General features: G+C 45.2%; 1 protein-coding gene across 1 annotated transcript in view; it reads left to right on the forward strand.

Annotated features, from left to right (window-relative positions):
* EPHX2 (epoxide hydrolase 2) overlaps nt 1–19908 on the forward strand; it is an 87019-nt gene that overhangs the window by 42214 nt on the left and 24897 nt on the right. Inside the window, exons 11-12 of the mRNA XM_048516744.1 lie at nt 16271–16356; nt 18733–18844. Coding sequence (XP_048372701.1) covers nt 16271–16356; nt 18733–18844 — 198 coding nt within the window. The remainder of the gene's footprint in view (nt 1–16270; nt 16357–18732; nt 18845–19908) is intronic.

Genomic DNA, 19908 nt, shown 5'->3' on the forward strand with positions numbered 1-19908 from the left:
GGCAGTAATTGAATTAACCCCTCCCTCCCCAAGCCCACGAAACATTTATCACCATCGTTAATGTTTAATTCATGTTATGACCTTGAATTTGTGGCGGAGCTGTTTCATTGCTCTGGTGTGTGGCTTAGTGAGAAATATTTTGAGACAAGAGTGGAGGAGCTGGTTTGCTGTTGCAACTACCCAGTGACTATGTTGAGAGGAAAAGTTCAGTTTGCGCAGAAGTGTGACAGAACGTTTCTGGTATCTCCAGCCTTCTGAATACAGGACCGACCTTTGCCCCAGCAGCTGAGGACCCGTCCCAGTTGCCAGTACATAGTGAAGCCACATGATAGGAAGAAGCGGCGCAACAGTTCAGACTTTACCAGTGTTGAGGTTGGCAAGAAATGTTGTGGCCAGCAGACCATGTGAACTGAAGAGAGGAAATTCAAGACAAGCACCAAGAGTTACATTATAGGGAAGAGCCACAGCTCAGTGGGAGAGCATCTTCTTGGCATGCAGAAGATCCCTAGTTCAATCCCTGGCATTGAACATTCTGGGGGGAAGAATTAGGACTAATAAAAGGAAACACTTCTTCACGCAACGTGTGATTAGTGTTTGGAATATGCTGCCACAGGAGGTGGTGATGGCCACTAACCTGGATAGCTTTAAAAGGGACTTGGACAGATTTATGGAGGAGAAGTCGATCTATGGCTACCAATCTTGATCCTTCGTGATCTGAGATTGCAAATGCCTTAGCAGACCAGGTGCTCAGGAGCAGCAGCAGCAGCAGAAGGCCATTGCTTTCACCTCCTGCATGTGAGCTCCCAAAGGCACCTGGTGGGCCACTGCGAGTAGCAGAGTGCTGGACTAGATGGACTCTGGTCTGATCCAGGAGGCTCGTTCTTATGTTCTTATGATTTGGTGTAAGGCAGCTTCATGTGTCCATATATATCAGCAGAGTATAAAGCGGAGTCACTCTGGTAAGATGAGAATGTTTAGTCTTGTTGCACTCACTGCAACCTCCTAGCACACATGGATAAGAATACTCTTCACTCAAGATGTTCTTTCCATAGGAAGGCTTTTACTTTAGCAGTTGCAAGGTTACACAAGTCTATCTATACAAGACTATCAAACTATACAGAACTCTTCAGCAATAACAAAGTTCAACACACACAGAACTTAACTCTCAGACTCTATCTCAACTCAGCAAAGCATATACAAATGCATACATCAGGCATACTTTTCCCCACCCAGGCCTCAGCCTCTCATTGGTCTAGAATTACAGTTGAACTAACCAATCATGTTAAAGGTTAATCTTTGCTACTTTTGCCCCTGGACTGACTGACTCCATCCTTGGGTTGGCAAACTTTCTGCTAACTTGAAATGACCTTTCTTGTGAACTTTTCACTCTTTTTTTATATATCATGACAACATATAGGAGGAACAAAGCTGGCATTGGCAAATCCAGTGATTTCCCCCTCACTGCAGATGCTTTTGCTTGCCTTTTCTCTCCGTACCCCACCTGGCCATTCAAAGCCTCCACCAGTTGCGAAGTGTTCCCATCCTCATTGGTCATGCAGCCCGCACTGTATGTACTGGCACGTACAATCAAAAAAAAAAAAAAGTAATGCACCCATGTATCAAGTTAATGTTACTTCATTGTCGTAACAGCAAATTACAAACATGCATAGTGCATATACAAACTGCAGCCATTCATTGGGTGGATAGAAACAATAACTTCAAGGTTACATAGATCAGAAAACAGGCACACTACAAGAAGGTCTTGTCAACAGAAGAAAACCAATTGCAACAGTGACAGAGCTTCAGACAATTGCTGTTATTGTAATGAAGTTATATTAACTTGATACATAGGTGCCCTGCATTTTATTTGCTTGCATGCGCCAGTTCACGCAGTGCACACTGTGGAATTTGTGTGTTTGTTGGAATTTGTTGGAATTTGTTTGTTGGAATTTGTACTAATTTCCTTTTTTGTATAGTGCCAAATCTCATTGGAGGCAGGAAGCCTTTCCCCCTAATGGTAGCCACTCAGTTTTCTTGGGGAGATGATTCTGTGTACCACAAGCACGGATCTTGGAGGCCTGTCTGGTGAATAGGATGAACAGAGAGGAGGCAAGAGAGCTTTTGCATGGATGAACAGGGGAAGCTTTGTGAACTTGCCTCTGCTAGAAGGGAATCCTGTGCCCTGCAGAGAGACCCCATCTTGCTGTAAGGCATTGGCAGGAGGCATCACATCCTTGCTCTGAGCTCAAATGCACTACCAGCAGTCCTTCTCCAAAGCAGCTTATGTCCTGTATTTTGTAGTCCACCTTTCTCACTGAGACTCAAGGCGGACTACACAATTCAAAACCATGCTGTCAGGCCAGTGTATGTACAATAAAGGCCCTTGTAACAGGCAGTTTTTCAGAAGTCAAGTCAGAGTGGTGGATGGGGAGGAGGCAGAGGTGGGATCCAGCAGGTTCTCACCAGTTCCCAAGAGTGGGTTACTAATTATTTGTGTGTGCCGAGAGGGGGTTACTAATTGGGTCCGCTTTTCCATCTCCACGCCCTCGCCTCCCCGAGAGGCATACTGCCTTTGAACGTGAAGGTTCCGTATAGCAATTGCGACTAATAATGTAACTCCCTGAACTGGGTTAATCCCTTTCAGGTACTGCAATTCATTGATTCTCAGCCTTTTGTACCTTTTATCTCACCAGTCTCTATCAAAGAACCTGCGTGTTTCACCATTGCTGTGTTCAGATTTGTGAGTTGGGGCATTTTCTATAATGTGATGATGATTTAGAAATGACCTGGTGCAAAAAAAAAAAATTGGGGTCATGGTGGGGTGGCTGCCCATGGGGGGGGGGCATCCAACTCAGGTTTTGGCCAGGGCTCAGGTTTGCCTAGGTATGCCTCTGCCCCCTTTGCTGAGGGGGGGCTGGCGAGGGAACCTGTTACTAAAATTTTTGGATCCCACCACTGGGAGGAGGGGGAATATAAAGTTGGCATTTATGGAGCAGGGGTCTTCGCTTCCTAGCACAGAGGAAGGAAAGTTGAGCCTGTGAGTCCCTGTCAGGGCTTTACTTGTTACACTGACTTGAGATCTGGCCTAGGGACCAATTGCAGAAAGTTTTATACTACTCTGAACTTCAACCTACTCGACATTTTAGCGTTCCAGTCATGTTGCCTTTCTGTTCCTCTCACCACCCCAGCGGAGTGGGCAGGAAAGCACGCTCATTCTGTTGCTGTTGGGTTCCGTATGTGCAGATGAGGCAGCTTTCGCCCCTGCTGGCTTTGGGTTGATTTGAATTCCTCTTACCTCAAACATGAAAAGTTCTGAAGTGCCTTTGTTCTTGACCTGCAACTTCAATTCTGCTGAGTTTTGCTTGCCCAATTGAGAGCAGCATAATGCGTTCTGTTTTTGTGCTGAATAGTTGGCCTCCTTTTCTAAGCAACTTGGTAGGTGTTGGGAAACAGGAGCATATTGACTTACCTGGAAGTGTAAAGCACAGACCGAGGCTGGGCTAGAGAATATTCCTGCATCTTGAAATTGCTTCAGCCTTGTCCCAGAATACCAAGGGTCAAGGAGTGCAGGAGACCACCTGAAATGGACTACAGAAAGGCCTTACAACACCACCCCCTTGGGTTGTTCTGTATGTCCACTGTTTTTCTCTGTGAGGATAAGCTAAAGCAATGAAGGCTTTTCTAGTTCAGAAAAACAGAAGATTTGCAAAATCTTGCAGAAGGTATCACATCCCCATCTTTTCCTTTGGGGGGGACTTCTTGGGAAGAACAGTAGAAAGTTTTGGATTTATATCCCACCTTTCTCTCCTGTAAGGAGACTCAAGGTGGCTTATATCTCCTTTCCCTTCCTCTCCCCTCAACAGACACCTTGTCTGGGACTGAGAGAGTTCTGAAGAACTGTGACTAGCCCAAGGTCACCCAATAGGAATGCAGAAACGCATCTGGTTCACCTGATAAGCCTCTGACACTTAGGTGGAGGAGTGGGGGAACCAAACCCGATTCTCCAAATTAGACTCCACCTTCTCTTAACCACTACACCACGCTAGAAGAGTTTCACCTACATGCATCTGAATTTCAATAGGTGTCCTTGGTGTTCTGCAGTAAAACAACTAGAGTCAAGTCCAGGAGCACCTCAGAAACCAGCAAGATTTGTGGAGGGTGGACTTTTAAGCTCCATCAGGTGTCTGACAAAGGGAGCTTTCACTCTCAAAAGCTCATACTCTAAAAGTCTTGTGGGGCTCTGTGGTGCTACTGGCCTTGAATTTAGATAACTCAAATGTTTCTAAACGTTGACTTTCCCACAACTTTGCAGAAAGCTCTCTCTTGTGCATCCATATGTGGCCCCATTGTGCAGGCTTTTGCATCTGTATCTTGCTGCCAAGTTTAGAACCAGATGTATGATGCTAAGAACAATAGTTCATCAGTATCCCAACTATGCTGAAGTCTGAGCCAATAGCCAAGGGCTGTTTTGAAGCATGCTTAAAATGTGGAACGATTTTTAAATTCAAGGGAGAAGAACAGCCAAGAACAAAGAGAAGTTAAATCTTCCCAGTTGCATTTGCATCTTGTACAAACACATGATCGCCACATGCGACAGAATAGGGTATGCTATTGTTCGTAACATACATATCTATAAAACTTACATATGTAAACAAACTCCCTGAACGCCAAAACTAACAGAAGAGGGAATGGCTGTCCATGATTCACTAAGTTTACATTTGCAGAGAGAAAAGCTCTGAAAATGTTTCCTCCCCCCCCCCCCACACACACACACACCTGCTGCCTGAATTCAAGTATTTCTTAAGTGAAGAAACACCCATTTTCAGAACTGATGGTGCTTCCATTTAGACGCTGACTCCACACGCATGCCAAGAACTTTCAATGATGCAATTTCCACCTCTTCTTTCAGCATCAGAACAGATGCTTTTCAAAACAGAGCTGATTGCAAGATCCCAGCTGCATTGTAAAATGCTGAAAGACAGATAGGTAAGATTTGCAGGAGATCATTGACAACTCCATTTCATATTGGAAATAAGCATATATATTTTTTCCTCCCAAGTTAGAACATTCAGGCCGATCTGAAGAGTAGTTTTTTTTTAATTTACATTCTACCTCTCAGCCTCCCAAAAAGAGAGACTGGTAATATTATTGAGCCTGTCTCACTGGACTCTGCTGTGAATTGGAGCCATGATATCAGCATATCAGTACCACCCAACTCCGTATCCCCAGATTATCTCCCAGCAGTTTCATGTACACCAGAAGGGCCAAATTCTGTTCCTTGAGGGGGCTTAGCAAGCCTGTGAGTCAGCTGAGGTAACACCCCTTGGCCTGGCAAGCTGGGCTTACCAGGCCAGATCAGGAGCAGGTGTATGTGTGTGCCTCATTTCCAAAGAAAATCCTGGTGTCAGGTAAATCCAGTAAGTGTTCTCACCCAAGAAAGCTTGGAATTGCCCAGGCATCACATGCTCAAGCTGCTTGCTCAAGCAGACGGTTATTTGTGGCTGTAGTTTAACTCAAATGAGTCCCGCGTGGTGGTGGGGGTCTTAAGAAGGGATCTCATGGATAGATGTCTGTTTCAAGAGGGTTATGAATATTCCCTCCTTTTAGGGAGCATCACCTACTGCCTAGGCCTTGCCAAGAAGTCATTAGCTGTGTTGGGCAAGGTAAAACAGTAGTGCCATATGGCATGCTATCCCAAACAACTGGTCAGCTTCAAAAAGCTGAACTAACAAACTCATCCCAGCTGTTACAGCTGGCTTGCAAACAGGTAACATCCAACTGCTAACCTGCTTAAATAGTGGTCCAGATTCTAATGGATGTGACAGATTTTATCTGTGAGTTCCTTAATTAATTAAACTTTGCTACTATCACCATCGCGCATCAGTCATAAAAATCTCTCTTGCCTTCATTTGGCCTTGTTCATTTCTCCTTCCTGCATCCCAGATGCTTGATAATCAAAGTAGGGTAAATGTTTAGGACTGCAGAGCCAAATGGACTATTCAGAAGGGTGTTGGATGGTTTCTGGGCTGTTTGGCTGTGTTCTGGTAGCATTTTCTCCTGACATTTCGCCTGCATGTGTGGCTGGCATCTTCAGAGGATCATTCAGAGGTCTGTTCAGACATAGCCTTGGCCCTTTAAGCATCAATGAAACAGTATTTTGGCACAATGGCATAATTTTTTGGATATAATAATGCTATCTACCAGACCAAAGGCTATCTACATAAAAGGAGAGAAGGGACTGACTTCACTATCTTGCCTTCATGCTGCTCTCTGTAGAGCCTCCTTCCCTTCTTGACACACCAACTTTCCAATTTTTTTCTTTAAAAAATCTGTCTTCCTTGACTGATGCTGTTTCCCTTTATTCTTATATCACTAAGGGTATTGATTAGCCATAGTCAGAAACGTACTGATTACCTGGACTACTGGTCTGATCCAGGAGGAACGTTATGTTGTTTTGCCTTCTGCAACTGGGTATATGTATGAATTCTTTGGTATAATCCTGAGGTAAGAACAGGAAATTTCTATTTTTAAGAACAGACCTCCATTAAGGATACTTCAAAGCTAGCTTGGTTTTGGGCTGGTCAGTTGCACAAATTGTTGGGCCCCCAACTTCTGAAAATTTTCCAAGCACTCATCTAAGCTGTGAAAGAGTGTTTAGTGGCAACATTCCTATCTCTTCCTCCAGCATCAAATTGCTTTTTGGGAACAGAGTTGCTTGTATGTCCTGGTTGAGAAAATCATATATCTGAACATGTCTGTGTGACATTCCAAGTTTCAAGAAAGTTACCATCTTGAACGAATCTTCCAGTTTTGGCAAGTTGTAAACCTCTGCCAAGTGCAAAGTACATTTTTTTCAGTTGCTGCTTATCTCAAGGACAAGTTTCCAGGCTAGTTTTAATTAGATCATCCATTGCTGCTGAGAACTTCTACGTGGGCGAGGTAATCTTCTCATTCTAGTTGGGCAACTCGTACAACTCCTGGAAGAGTTCATGAGGACAGCCACAAAATTGGTTGAAAGGGGCCACCAAACTATAGCCAGAATTTTCATAAGTGTATCCAGTGTAACAGTCATCCCTTATTTTTCTTTTCCTTCTCCCCCTTCCTATACATTGCCGCCAGAGAGAACTTTGCTTATTCTTTGAAACCTAAGGCCTCAAGAAACCACTGTGCTGTATAAGATACCAGTAAGTAGTTAGAGAGTTAGTTTTGTTATTTTCTGGGCATAGATCAGTGTGTTCTGTTTTGATTTTTAATGTCTTTCTAATTTTCTTTGATAAAGCTTTACTTTGCTTTTTAAAATGGTGTGGGTTTACTGACCCAAACGAGTAGCACTGGATTGTGTTACTGACCGTGGCTGGCTCACCACTACACCACGAGGCAGCACTTTAGACATTCGATGCTGTCTTACACACAGTTGGGCCTTTGACTCACCTAACTCAGCCTGGAGTGTCTCTGACTTATTCAGGGACAGGAAAGACTTTCCCTAGCACCTGATTTTGAAGACACTTTAATCAGATGCCAGTGACTGAAACTAGGATCTTCATGCAAAACACATGCTGTGCCCCCAAGCCTTTCGCAAGAGACACTTAAATGGTTAAATATGCTGTATTTCTATTAAGGATCTTATTGTTAAAATGTCTGTGCTCTTAGCAATACCATCCCTGCCAAGTTCTAATGTATGGGGGGTGGGGTGCCTTCTTTATTGCATATTTAGGATGCAGTTGTGCCCCTGCCAACTTCTTCCTGTGTTGCTGGAGAAAAAGAGAGAATTACAGTTTGGAGAGATAGATCATGTGTGCAGCATCTCCAAGGCTAGAGGCTTGACTGCCTTGAATGTATAATAAAGCATGATGTGTATGTACGTGAACTCCGTGCCCGAAGGAGGGGAGGGGGAACATCCTTTGCACTCTAGTGCATGATGGGCATCTCTTCCCTTATAGTTCTTTTCCTTGCCATTTCCCTTCTCTGAGTCTCTTCCGTGGCTGGAAGGCAGATTTTAAATTAAGTTAATTTTTCAGGGCCAGGCTTTGAACACAGCAAGCGCTTTATAAGTGCAAATGAGATAAATCGGTGTGAGTGAGTGACCCGTCGGTAGAGATGCCTCTGTGGCTTAATTTGCTTGCTGATTAAAATGTTTCTCACACCATCTGCTGCCCGACAGTAATTATGGAGGAGACCGAGATCTGTGACCCTGGTCTTGGGAGAGAATTAATTGAGAACAATAAGTTCAGGATAAGCTTTAAATCTAGCTTTCTGGGGAGATGCAAGGTTTTTGATCCATTAAATAGCATAGCTACTCCCCCCCCCTCCTTGTTGTTAGATAACATTTGCTGTCTTGAAAAATCCAACACTAATATTGTCTCTCTTTGTGTGTATCTAATAATTAAATAACATTTTGTTGTCTTGAAAAATCCACCACTAATATTGTCTCTCTTTGTGTGTATCTAATAATTAATCCGCTAATTAATTTGGCCTGTTTTTGTTCAGCTCCCAGAGCTGAGTGAACAAATTCTTTTTTTGTTTTTTTTGTTTTGTTTTGGTGAGTGAATCTGAACTGTTTACAAATGGCATTTGCCAGTTTTAATTAGCAGAGTGTGATGCATCTCTAAGGATTTCTGCAGCGCCTCTCTTCTGTGTTCTTCACGGCCTTGTATAGATAGATGAGCATGAATGATTGTAGCTGTGCATATTCTGCCTCCTGGTCAGGCTGTGTTCTCTGGTGTAGGGGCCAGCTTTCCCTCCCCCCCCCCCCTCTTCCAAAATTTCTGGAGGTTGATGGGGAGGCTGGTTTGATGGGAAGCTTGATTTGTGTGTGGATGCAGATATTTCTGCTTGTTAACGCAGGAAGCTTCAACCTCTATTCCTCTGCAAGATCCAGTTGCACCCTGCAGCTTCTTAGTTGCTATTAAGTGTGTATATTTCTATCAGGTATTGTATAAACACAAAGTATACATTCCTGCTACCAAGGTTTACATATCCCTCTTTGCCTGCCTGCTCCATCACATTTTTATCTGCTCTTCCTCTAAGGAGCTTTGAACCAGAATGTGTCCAAGGAGCCTATGTGTGCCTTTTGGGCCTTCACAATAACCATAAGGATCCCAGAGAACTTTATGGCTGGGTAGGGACTGAACCGAGACTTCTGCAGTCCAAATCTGGTACGCTAATCTCTTCGTTACACAGCACAGCCTATATTTTCCTACTGTGTGCTAATGGTTCACTGAAGGGTTGTGTTGCAGAGGTAAACTCATGGGAGATGGTGTTGTCTGTGCTCCCTTTGTTCCTTTGATCTTTCAACTTGACCTCACTCTCCACTTCCCTAATATCTATGATCTCAGGCCCCTTTTGCACATGCAGAATAATGCACTTTCAATCCAATCTCACAACTGCTTGAAAGTGGATTTTGCTATTCCGCACAGTAAAATCCAGCTGCAAAGTGCATTGAAAGTGAATTAAAAGTGGAGATTCCCCAATAACGCTGCAGTACCCTTTTGAGGGAACTTCTGTCCTTGGCTGGAACTCCTTCATTGTTGTAGACTCCTAGCCCGTATTCAGATACTACTCTGGGCCATAATCGTAGGTGATGCTTTACACTGACTTTTTAAGCTGCATCTGGGAGAGTTAGTTAACTGGGGTAACTAGCTGCCTTCTAGTGGAGTGGTACATCCACCAAGAAGCATGGCCTGGCACTGAGCCAATGGCTGTTGCTCCAGACAGAAGATGAAAGGTGTCCACCATCATGTGATCCGGTGTACAAGAATATCCTTGGCTAGATGCATCATCTGTGCAGTGGCCTCTGCTCCACCAAAATGTAGCCTGGAATAAAAATGTGTTAGCCCGTATAGCAAAACAAAACTTTTCCCCCTCCTGTTTTTCCTTGGTAAGTGAGTGCAGAGCAGTAGTCTGAAGGATAAAATGGATATAGCTTGGGTAAAAGGGAAAAAGCAACAGAGAACATGAAAGCAGAATCTGGAGAAAGAAATAGCATATCCTTAACACACACCCCCTCCGAAAGCTCCAGTTTGGTTGGTTGTCTGAAACCTTGCTATTTATTTCATGCATGGGCTGGCTGGCCCATATATATTTCAGAGCAACTCTTTGGGTATGCTTAGGTAGCCATTGGCCATAGATCAGTGCATCAGTGCATTGGCCCGTGCTTTCAGAAACAATGCAGTGTGTGAAGCAATGTAAGAGGGCCAATTCGGGCTGTCTTTTTAAAGTGACCTTTTCAACTGCAAACTATATGCTTTCCTCATTGCGGCCTGCGAGCTTAGTAGGATGCTCTCTTAACTATGTTCTTGGGTTCTTCATCCAGTGAATTTATCTTCTCTCTCCCCCACAAGAGGCTGGAATAAATCTTGGCAGCCCTCCCTGTTTCATATTCTGGGCAGGATTTAACTCATATTGATGCACCTCTTGGCAAAGAGAGCCAGCCCCCTTTTCTCAGCCATAAATTTCCCACAGTGTAGCTCAAGGCAGTGCGAAGATGGGGCTGCCTCCGTTAGAAATATTGCCAGTTGTGAAACAAGGTTTTTGGTTGGCGCTAACCATTTATGGAGGCATTGCACCAAATGAGGTGTGATTAGAGAGGTGCCTCGCTTTATTGTGAAGAATCCAAGGTGTCCCCTTGTTTCCAGAGGCAAGGTAATTTGGCAAAATGCCTACAGACCTCCAATTTAGCCTTGGGGTGTGCTTGCAGCTCTGACTTTCCTTCCCCACTGTGCCCTTGGACTTCCTGCTGGGTAAATTCACTTGATATGATTTCCTGTCCTTAAAATATTGTCTGTTTCCAGGACGATCCTTTTTATCCTGCTACTCCTGCAGAGATCTCAGTGTGGTTTATAACATTTCCCCCTCCCCACATTATCCTCATTAAAAGGCTTGGGGAGAGAGATACTTGTACAAGGACACCCAGCGAGTGTGAGGGTAGTCCTTGTTTGGGCAGATGGATGCGTATAGATTTACTGCATCATCTGCATCTGTTTGCCACTGGTATGCAAAGTGGGTCAGAAGTTTGCATGGACAGGATGGGGATGGGACTAATGCTGACTCTCTCCCCTGCCCTCTGCTTCTGGATCCTTATCTCTTCCTTATCTGGCGAACCAGATGTGTTTCCGCACTCCTACATTCCTGCTGGGTGACCTTGGACTAGTCACAGTTCTCTCAGAACTCTCTCAGCCTCCCCTACCTCACAAGGTGACTCTTGTGGGGAGAGGAAGGGAAAGGAGCTTGTAAGCTGCCTTGAGTCTCCTTACAGGAGAGAAAGGGGCAGGGTATAAATCCAAACTCTTCTTCTTCCTCCTCACCCTGCATGGGTGTCAAATTGTCAATCCCCCGCTCAGGCACTAGAACGCTTGTGAGGTTCGAAGGATTTTATTGAAGGCAAGTCAGGAACAGGAAAAAGACAGTTCTGGTGAAAGCGCGCCAGAACAGTTGGTAATATGGATAGCATGATCCCCACCCCCCCACATGGGAACAACAGATCTAGTAGTGTCCAGCCTGGAGACTCATCTCAGCCACAAACCTCAAGGATAGAACTAGGAGATAATTAAGCACCTGCAAAAGCGAAAGCACTTCAGAGAATTTACCCCTCCCAAACATGACAACTTGACAATGGGTATTTGTAGATGCTTTTATTATTATTATTTAAATAGGGAAAAAACAGCCTGTGGGGAGACCGTAGTAAACAGGAGGAAAGTTTAATGTCCCATTCTTGTCTTCTCGCCTGCAAAATCCCAACCTGATACCTACAAGCGCAAGGTAGAGAATTCCATGCTTTTTTTGTTCTTACAGAATTAAGGACAGTATGATGGTGGCATTTTACACTGTCTCTGGTATAGGTCCATATGCCAGAGTAAAATAAAAAAAGACATTTTACAAGTTCATGGGTGAGGTCAATAATGGCAGCAGAGAGGAAACTTCCCAGAAAGACAGCCTGCCCGCTGGTACAGTCTTCCTTCTGTGGCCTGGATTTACAGGAGGGTTTTGAGTGTCCTATCATTCATATTCCTAAATGGGCAATCACTGAAGCCAGAGGTGTAGCTCCAAGGGGACAGGGGCACCATGCACAGTGCGGGAGTGTTCCGGGGCGTGTTCCGGGGCGGGGGCGGAGGACACACTGGTGCATTGGGTGCTTTCCCTCCTTGCTATGCCTCTGACTGAAGCTGAACAGAGCTGAGCAGTTCACATGTAAATTTGGTGCATGCTCTGGAACAGCAAGACCTGCTGAGAAAAGAGTTGCCGAGAAAGAGTCAGCATGGCTTTTGCAGAGGCAAGTCCTGTCTTACAAACTTACTAGAGTTCTTTGAGGGTGTAAACAGGCATGTGGATAAGGGGGAACCAGTGGACATTGTCTACTTGGATTTCCAAAAGGCTTTTGACAAAATTCCTCACCAGAGACTATTGAGAAAACTCAGCAATCAAGGAATAAAAGGGGAAGTCCACCTATGGATTAAAAACTGGTTGAGAAACAGGAAGCAAAGAGTGGGTGTAAATGGGAAATTCTCACAATAGAGAGATGTAGGGAGTGGTGTCCCCCAAGGATCCGTTTTGGGACCAGTGCTCTTTAACCTATTCATAAATGACCTGGAAGTAGGGGTGGGTAGCGTGGTGGCCAAGTTTGCAGATGACACCAAATTATGTAGGGTGGTGAGAACCGCAAAGGATTGCGAAGAGCTCCAAGCGGACCTTGATGAATTAGGTGAGTGGGCTAAGAAATGGCAAATGCAGTTCAATGTAGCAAAATGTAAAGTGATGCACATAGGGGCAAAAAATCCAAACTTCACATACACGCTACAGGGGTCAGTGTTATCAGTCACAGACCAGGAAAGGGATTTGGGCATCTTAGTTGATGAAGGGCAACGAGGATGAGTGAGGGACTGGAGTACCTTCCAGGCTGGAGGCTGCAGCGTTTGGGACTCTTTAGTTTGGAGAGGAGACGTCTGAGGGGGGATATGATTGAAGTCTATAAAATTATGCATGGGGTAGAAAATGTTGACAGAGAGAATTTTTTCTCTCCTTTCTCACAGTACTAGAACCAAGGGGCATTCATTGAAAATGAATTAGGGGGGAAGAATTAGGACTAATAAAAGGAAACACTTCTTCACGCAACATGTGATTGGTGTTTGGAATATGCTGCCACAGGAGGTGGTGATGGCCATGGGGGATGGGGGGGGGGGGGGGGGGGGGGGGGGGGGGGGGGGGGGGGGGGGGGGGGGGGGGGGGGGGGGGGGGGGGGGGGGGGGGGTGGGGGCGGGGGGGGGGGGGGGGGGGGCGGGGGGGAGGCGGGGGGGGTGGGGTGGGTGCGGGGGGGGGGGGGGGGGGGGGGGGGGGGGGGGGGGGGGGGGGGGGTGGGGGGGGAGGGGGGTGGGGGGGGGGGGGGGTGGAGGAGGGGGGGGGTGGGGGGGGGGGGGGGGGGGGGGGTGGGGGTGTGGGGGGGGGGGGGGGGGGGGGGGGGGGGGGGGGGGGGGGGGGGGGGGGGTGGGGGGGGGGGGGTGGGGTGGGGGGGGGGGGGGGGTGGGCGGGGGGGGGGGGGGGGGGGGGGGGGGGGGGGGGGGGCGGGGGGGGATCTGCTACTCGCAGTGGCCCACCAGGTGCCTTTGGGAGCTCACATGCAGGAGGTGAAAGCAATGGCCTTCTGCTGCTGCTGTTCCCGAGCACCTGGTCTGCTAAGGCATTTGCAACCTCAGATCAAGAAGGATCAAGATTGGTAGCCAGAGATCGACTTTGGGGGGTGGGGGGGGGGGGGGGGGGGGGGGGGGAGGGGTGGGTGGGGGGGGGGGGAAATGGGGAGGGGGGGGGGAAAAGGGAAGGGGGGGGTTGGGGGGGGGGGGGGGGGGACCAGCATGGCCAATTGGCCATGCTGGCAGGGGCTGATGGGAATTGTAGTTCATGAACATCTGGAGTGCCAGAGGTTTGCCACCACTGCCCTAGTCTATATCTTAGTTTTGGGAGTGGAAATGAAACCTCCTTGTGCTATAAGGTAGCATATTGATTCCAGTTGCTGGGAATTGATTTTGGGCAATCTGGTTTGTCTCTGTGGGGAATGGGATGCTGGACCACGGAGACCTTGGTGTGTCCCAGGGGGTTGCTCTTACCTTCTTATGACCCTTACAAATCTGGCTATATTCTAGAGGGGGCAGAGCTGTGGCCCTTAGCGTTGTGGCTTCAGTTATGGTCCCAAAAGCTTGATGGTGCTGGCATTTTAGCTCTTTCCCATCCACCACGTTTCTTCAGTTGTGAGTTTGACTCCTCTTGCTGACAAAGGCAGGGTCAAGAGGCCCGTGTAACAAGCACACAATCTTGGCTCTCTAAGCTGCCTCTCTTAACACGGCCTTGATACGGGGAGAGGGTTTGGCTCAGCTCCCTGTTCTTTTGTTGAAGAAAAAAGTTAATGTGTTTTTTGGGATGGAGTCCAGTGACTTGGCTAATTAACTGAAATGCTTTCTTTAAAAAAAAAACTGCCGTTCAAGCTTTAAATCAATTAAGTGGTATAATTGATCAGCTAAAGCTTACAGCCCTTCTAACATCATTGTGGGCTAGTTAGATCTACCTCTAAGAAGACTCGACACAGCACCAAGGATTAGTTGGAAAAACCTGTCTTTGAGGTAGGCTCTGGGGTTTGCCCTCCATGAGTATATTTAAGAAGGGGCCGCCGCTGATGTGCGCCCTTCTCCTCCCCCTTTTACACTCTGGGCCCCTTAATTTCTATGGGGCCCTCAGCTCCCTGGTTTTGTTTCTTCCAGGGTGGGTTTATGAAGTTTTATGAAATTTTATGCTGGATGCTGATGTAATTTTGTTTAATCCGCTGTTTTACATGGGTTTTTAATGTGATTGTTTGTTATTGTGTTGTTCACCGCCCAGAGCCCTTCGGGGGAGGGGCGGTATATAAAACTGATTATAAATAAATAAGGCTCATTCCTTATAAGTGCTGCTCTACAATATTATGTTTGTGGTAACCTTGCTATATAATACGTATGAATTGATGATATTCTAACATCAGATTTCATGGGCCTGAAGGCTCGTTAATCTAGCCATGTATATGAATGCAGGAAATAGCAGATGAAATATAATGATATAAAATTCAAATGTAATCAAGAAAAGTGCAGAGACTATTCACAGTTGCAGTGATTGCTAATCTTCCTAGTTCAGCTAAACTAGCTAACGCTTGTAATGACTGAATAATCCCAAATCCTTTTTAAATTCCCAGGAGACTGGCAGGTTTCTCAATAAATTCTAATGCGTTAGTTTCCCACTGAAGTTTCCCTTTGTAGTTATTCTCTTTAAAAACAGTGATTTGCTTGAGGGGGTCAGCAACAAATGTGTCCCCTGAGGGCGTTGTTATGGAAGAATGTTCTATCCTCCACAGGAAAGGAGGGCCATCTTGTATTACAGCTTCAGCACCACTGTTTGTGGTTTGCTTCTGGATTATGGTATTGTGGTATTCTTCTCTTTGGATTGGGATTGGGAGGCTTGATTCTGTGATTCTGTTGTACCTGGAGGGCAGGTTTCAAAAGGTGGTGCTGAGAGACTGCTGCTCAGCCCTTTGGCCTGTGGTATCCTGCAAAGTTCCATCTTTACCCCATTCTCTTTAAGATCTACATGAAACCAATGGCTGTGGTCATATGGGGATTTGGACTGGGGTGTCACCAATATAGCCACCCTGTACACTACAAAAGGGGCGGGGGGAGGGCGGTAATTGGCTTACAGCCTCAGTTACATGACTACAGGTTCAGCATCAAATTTTCTGCTCACAGAAGAACAATTGACCAGCCTGAGTACAGAGCCTTTAAGACAGTGGTTCTCAACCTGGGGGTCAGGACCCCTTTGGGGGTCGAATGACCCTTTCACAGGGGTCGCCTAAGACTCTGTGCATCAGTGTTCTCCATCTATAAAATGGATAAATGTTAGGGTTGGGGGTCACCACTACATGAGGAACTGAATTAAAGGGTCGCGGCATTAGGAAGGTTGAGAACCACTGCTTTAAGGTACTGTAAATGAAGTCATGTCAGTTGCATTCACAGGACTTTGTCTGAACCAAAACCAGCCTACAGCTGGTAACTCTGTGTGGTGGTCTGTTTTTGTATTGAATGGAACTCAAGTCTGTTTTTTTTCCTTTTCTCAAAAGTTTGTTAGGATGCTACTGGCACAGTCCTCCTTCAGAGAGACTGCAGCCCACAAGCCGAAGGCCGGTCCTTTTCAGAAAACGCTAATTGCTTATTGTGAAGCTCCCCAGGCTACTTTTTAATTACTATCACGCTTTCCCCTCTTCTAGGGCATTTCCCAGGCAGTCTTCATTGGTCATGACTGGGGTGGGGCCACTGTGTGGAACATGGCACTCTTTTACCCTGAACGAGTTAGGTAAGTTGGGCATTCTTCTTGAAATAATTCCTGGCTGTTTTGTGGTATGGTGCACGTCGGCTTTATGGTGTCCACAGAATCTATTAACTGGGCAGTATAGTTTCATGTAATCAGGTGGAACCAAAGTAAAGCTGAATACTTAGCTACAAACAAATGTGCATAATTTGGATGCTTCATGTATCTTCTCTTGAGTGCCTTTTCATGTTTAAATAACTAGTTTTCAAGCTTTTCTCATTTTGATTCCAGAATAGCACCTATTACTTGTCTGTGCTTTCTGCCCTTTTTCTCTTTTTTTTCTCTTTTTTCCTGTCTTGAATTAAAAAAAAAAAACTGGACTTGTGGCCCACCTTAGGCCAAAGTATGACCTATTTGCGTGCCATGGCCTGTTGAAACCTCATGATTGACATTTTTTTTTCTGATTTTATTCAGTTCATCATACAAAATGTTTTGTGTTCAACTGAAGAACAGCAATATTGGCTCATACCAGTGGTGGGATTCAGCAGGTTTGCACCACTTCGGCAGAACCAGTTGTGAAAATGGTGCTTGCAAACAACCAGTTGTTAAATTACAGTGGAACCTCAGTTTTCATTGTCTTCAGTTTTCATCGGTTTCGGTTTTCATCGATTTTTTCAGTGAAAAATTTGTCTCGGTTTTCATTGATTTACCTCGGTTTTCATCGATTTGCAGTAAGGTGCAGGGGTTTGTGGAGAAAAATCACCCAGACAAAGCTATTGCAGGCCGTGTCTACAACTTGTTTAATGACAATGTCTTGCCCCATTTCAGACAAATCTTAAAGAGGCATCAGAAACAGACCTCTTTGGACAGCTTTCTGGTGCAACATTGGTCCACTGGCTCTGAGGCTGGTCCTAGTGTTATTGTTTGTTACTGTTTTCAGCATTAAATACTATGTTTATTCACCAAAAATGTGTTTTTGGTATGGTTTTTTTTTTGAGTGCCTAGAACGGATTAATTGGATTTACATTGATTCCTATGGAAAAGTTTGCCTTGGTTTTCATCGGTTTCGGTTTTTATCTATTCTTTTCGGATGGATTACCAACAAAAACCGAGGTTCCACTGTATTTGAATCCCACCACTGGATCATACCAATGGTCTCTCTTGGAATTCCATCTTTTTCACAGTAGCCAATTAGATGTCTTGGTGGAGAGCTCACAGGCATCGGCATTCTTAGTCATAGCATCTTCTTAGCATCTCCCAACTAGTATCACTGAACATGGAGGCTGCCCCTTTTGGGTACCATGCCTCCTAATTATTGATGACTAACTCTTATTCCATGTTCTCCTAATCTCTTTCTTAAAAGCCATTGGTGCAGTCAGTCCTTCAGCACTGAAGACCATAGATTGGGTCTGGTGAAGAAGTATTTCTTGCCCACTGCAGAACATCCACAACTTCATTCATGCTTCCTGCCTTTCTCCTCTTCTATTTGATTGCCTCTCCTTTTTGTGTTTAAAATTCTTTCGAAGTCTCGGCAACCAGGATAATGCATCATTCTCTCTAAATTTGGCACATTGTAGATTTTGGCTTTTTTTTTAAACTGCATTTATTTTTTTGAGGTCCCCTGCCTGCTGGGTCAAGACTTTTCACCAGTCTTCCTGTTAAAAGTGATCTAAGGTTATTTTGCCCAATGTGATGTTAATCTGGTGGTGACCTCGTTGATTGTTGAGACATCGCAAAGATTTATTCACTGTATAGCCTGGCTTTCTCACTGAGACTTAAGGCAGATAATGCAGTGTGAAACGGTGCAGTCAAAGAGCGTAAGACATCCAATGAATAATGCAGTCAGACTCGGACAACAACAAAAATGCGCAGCCATCCAGAAAAAAAAATGCAGAAAGTCAAGGCTCAAAAAACAAAAAGGCATTTCGAAAGTAGAGAACCATTCAGTAAGAAAAAGATAATACATACATAAACAGGACATTGCATATATTCCCTCTAAAAAAGTGCCTTCCTGAACTATTTCATTGTACTGCAGCCCTCTTGCCAGTATAAAAATAGCATATTGCTCTGAATTATTTCCCCCCCAATATCTATTAAACAGAGGCTGGATGACCATGTGTCAGGAGTGCTTTGATTGTGTGTTCCTGCATGACAGGGGGTTAGACTTGATGGCCCTTGTGGTCTCTTCCAACTCTATGGCCCTTTCCGCACATGCAAAATAATGTGTTCTCAAACCACTTTCACAACTGTTTGCAAGTGGATTTTGCTATTCCGCACAGCTTCAAAGAGCACTGAAAGCAGTTTGAAACTGCATTATTCTGCATGTGCGGAATGAGCCTATGATTCTGTCTTTTAGGTTGGTCTGTTCCCCACATCTCATCCCCTTCTCTGGTTCTTTTTTTTCTTGCTGTGGTATTTTAGGGCAGTGGCCAGCCTGAATACACCCTTCAAGCCTGCAGATCCTACAGTGGATATAATGGAACTGATCAAAGCTATCCCTGTCTTTGATTATCAGCTCTATTTCCAGGAACAAGTGAGTATACAGAGCCAATAGATTTGTGCTGTGTGGGTACCCAGGCCAAAGTCAAGCCAGATCCAAACCCGGGAAGAGTATTTCTGGTATCTGACGAAGGAAGCTTTGACTCTTGAAAGCTTATATCCCAAAAATATTTTCGGTCTCTGTGGTGCTACTGAACTCAAATCTAGCTGTTCTACTTCTAGACCAAACACAGCTACATTTGAAACTATTTCCAGGCCAAGTTCCCATCTGTCCATTACTGGATCTGCCATTTATGAGCTGGAACCTAAAATGGAGGAAATGGAAGAGACTAGACTGTTGTCTAATCAAGGACAAAGGGTCGCACTCTGAGTACATAGAACCAGCCTTCCAAATCAGTGCCTTCTTTCAACCTCCCAGTTGCAAGTGCCAATGTTCTAGAATGTTGTTTCTATACTGGCCTGAAGGGGGCTCTACAGAATAGTTCTTTGGGCTGTGGGCCAGTTTCAGCCAATGAGATTCCTGCTTCAAGCCTTAACGTCTTTGCCATATTGGGTAAATGGAACTTCCTTGCTGCTAGTGACGGGATACTCACAATCCATGAGTACTGGTAATTGGTCTTAACTGTTTTGAGAATCTTTTATATTTGGGTAGAATGGGTAAACAATCCAGGCAAGCCATTTGGCTGTAGGACATAAATATTTTAGATACATTCAGTCTTGACATGGCATAAAGGTACTCCTGGCAGAGTAACTTTTGAGCATTGCCATGCGACAGGGTCTTGGATTTCACAGAGGCATTACTGAGGCACAGAAGCAAATGGAGCATTGATGGCCCTTTTAGAAACACAAAACCAAATGTGGCCTAATTGGTTCCTGGCACTCATTGTAACTTGCAGGCCCCTCCCTTTTTCCCAAGGCAGAAGACTTAAAAAGAATTCTGAGCAAAGCCAGGGTTGTTTGAAAGACCGGGTTAGATGCAAAGCAGATGCTGTGCCATTAAAAATATGTCCCCCCCTTTTCCCCACCACTAGGCAGACTTTTCTTTTGCACAATTTTATTTCTTCTTGATGCACAGCTTGGATTTTTAAAAACATATTT

This window comes from Sphaerodactylus townsendi, linkage group LG01, assembly GCF_021028975.2.
Source record: "Sphaerodactylus townsendi isolate TG3544 linkage group LG01, MPM_Stown_v2.3, whole genome shotgun sequence".
Classification (NCBI taxonomy): Eukaryota; Metazoa; Chordata; class Lepidosauria; order Squamata; family Sphaerodactylidae; genus Sphaerodactylus; species Sphaerodactylus townsendi.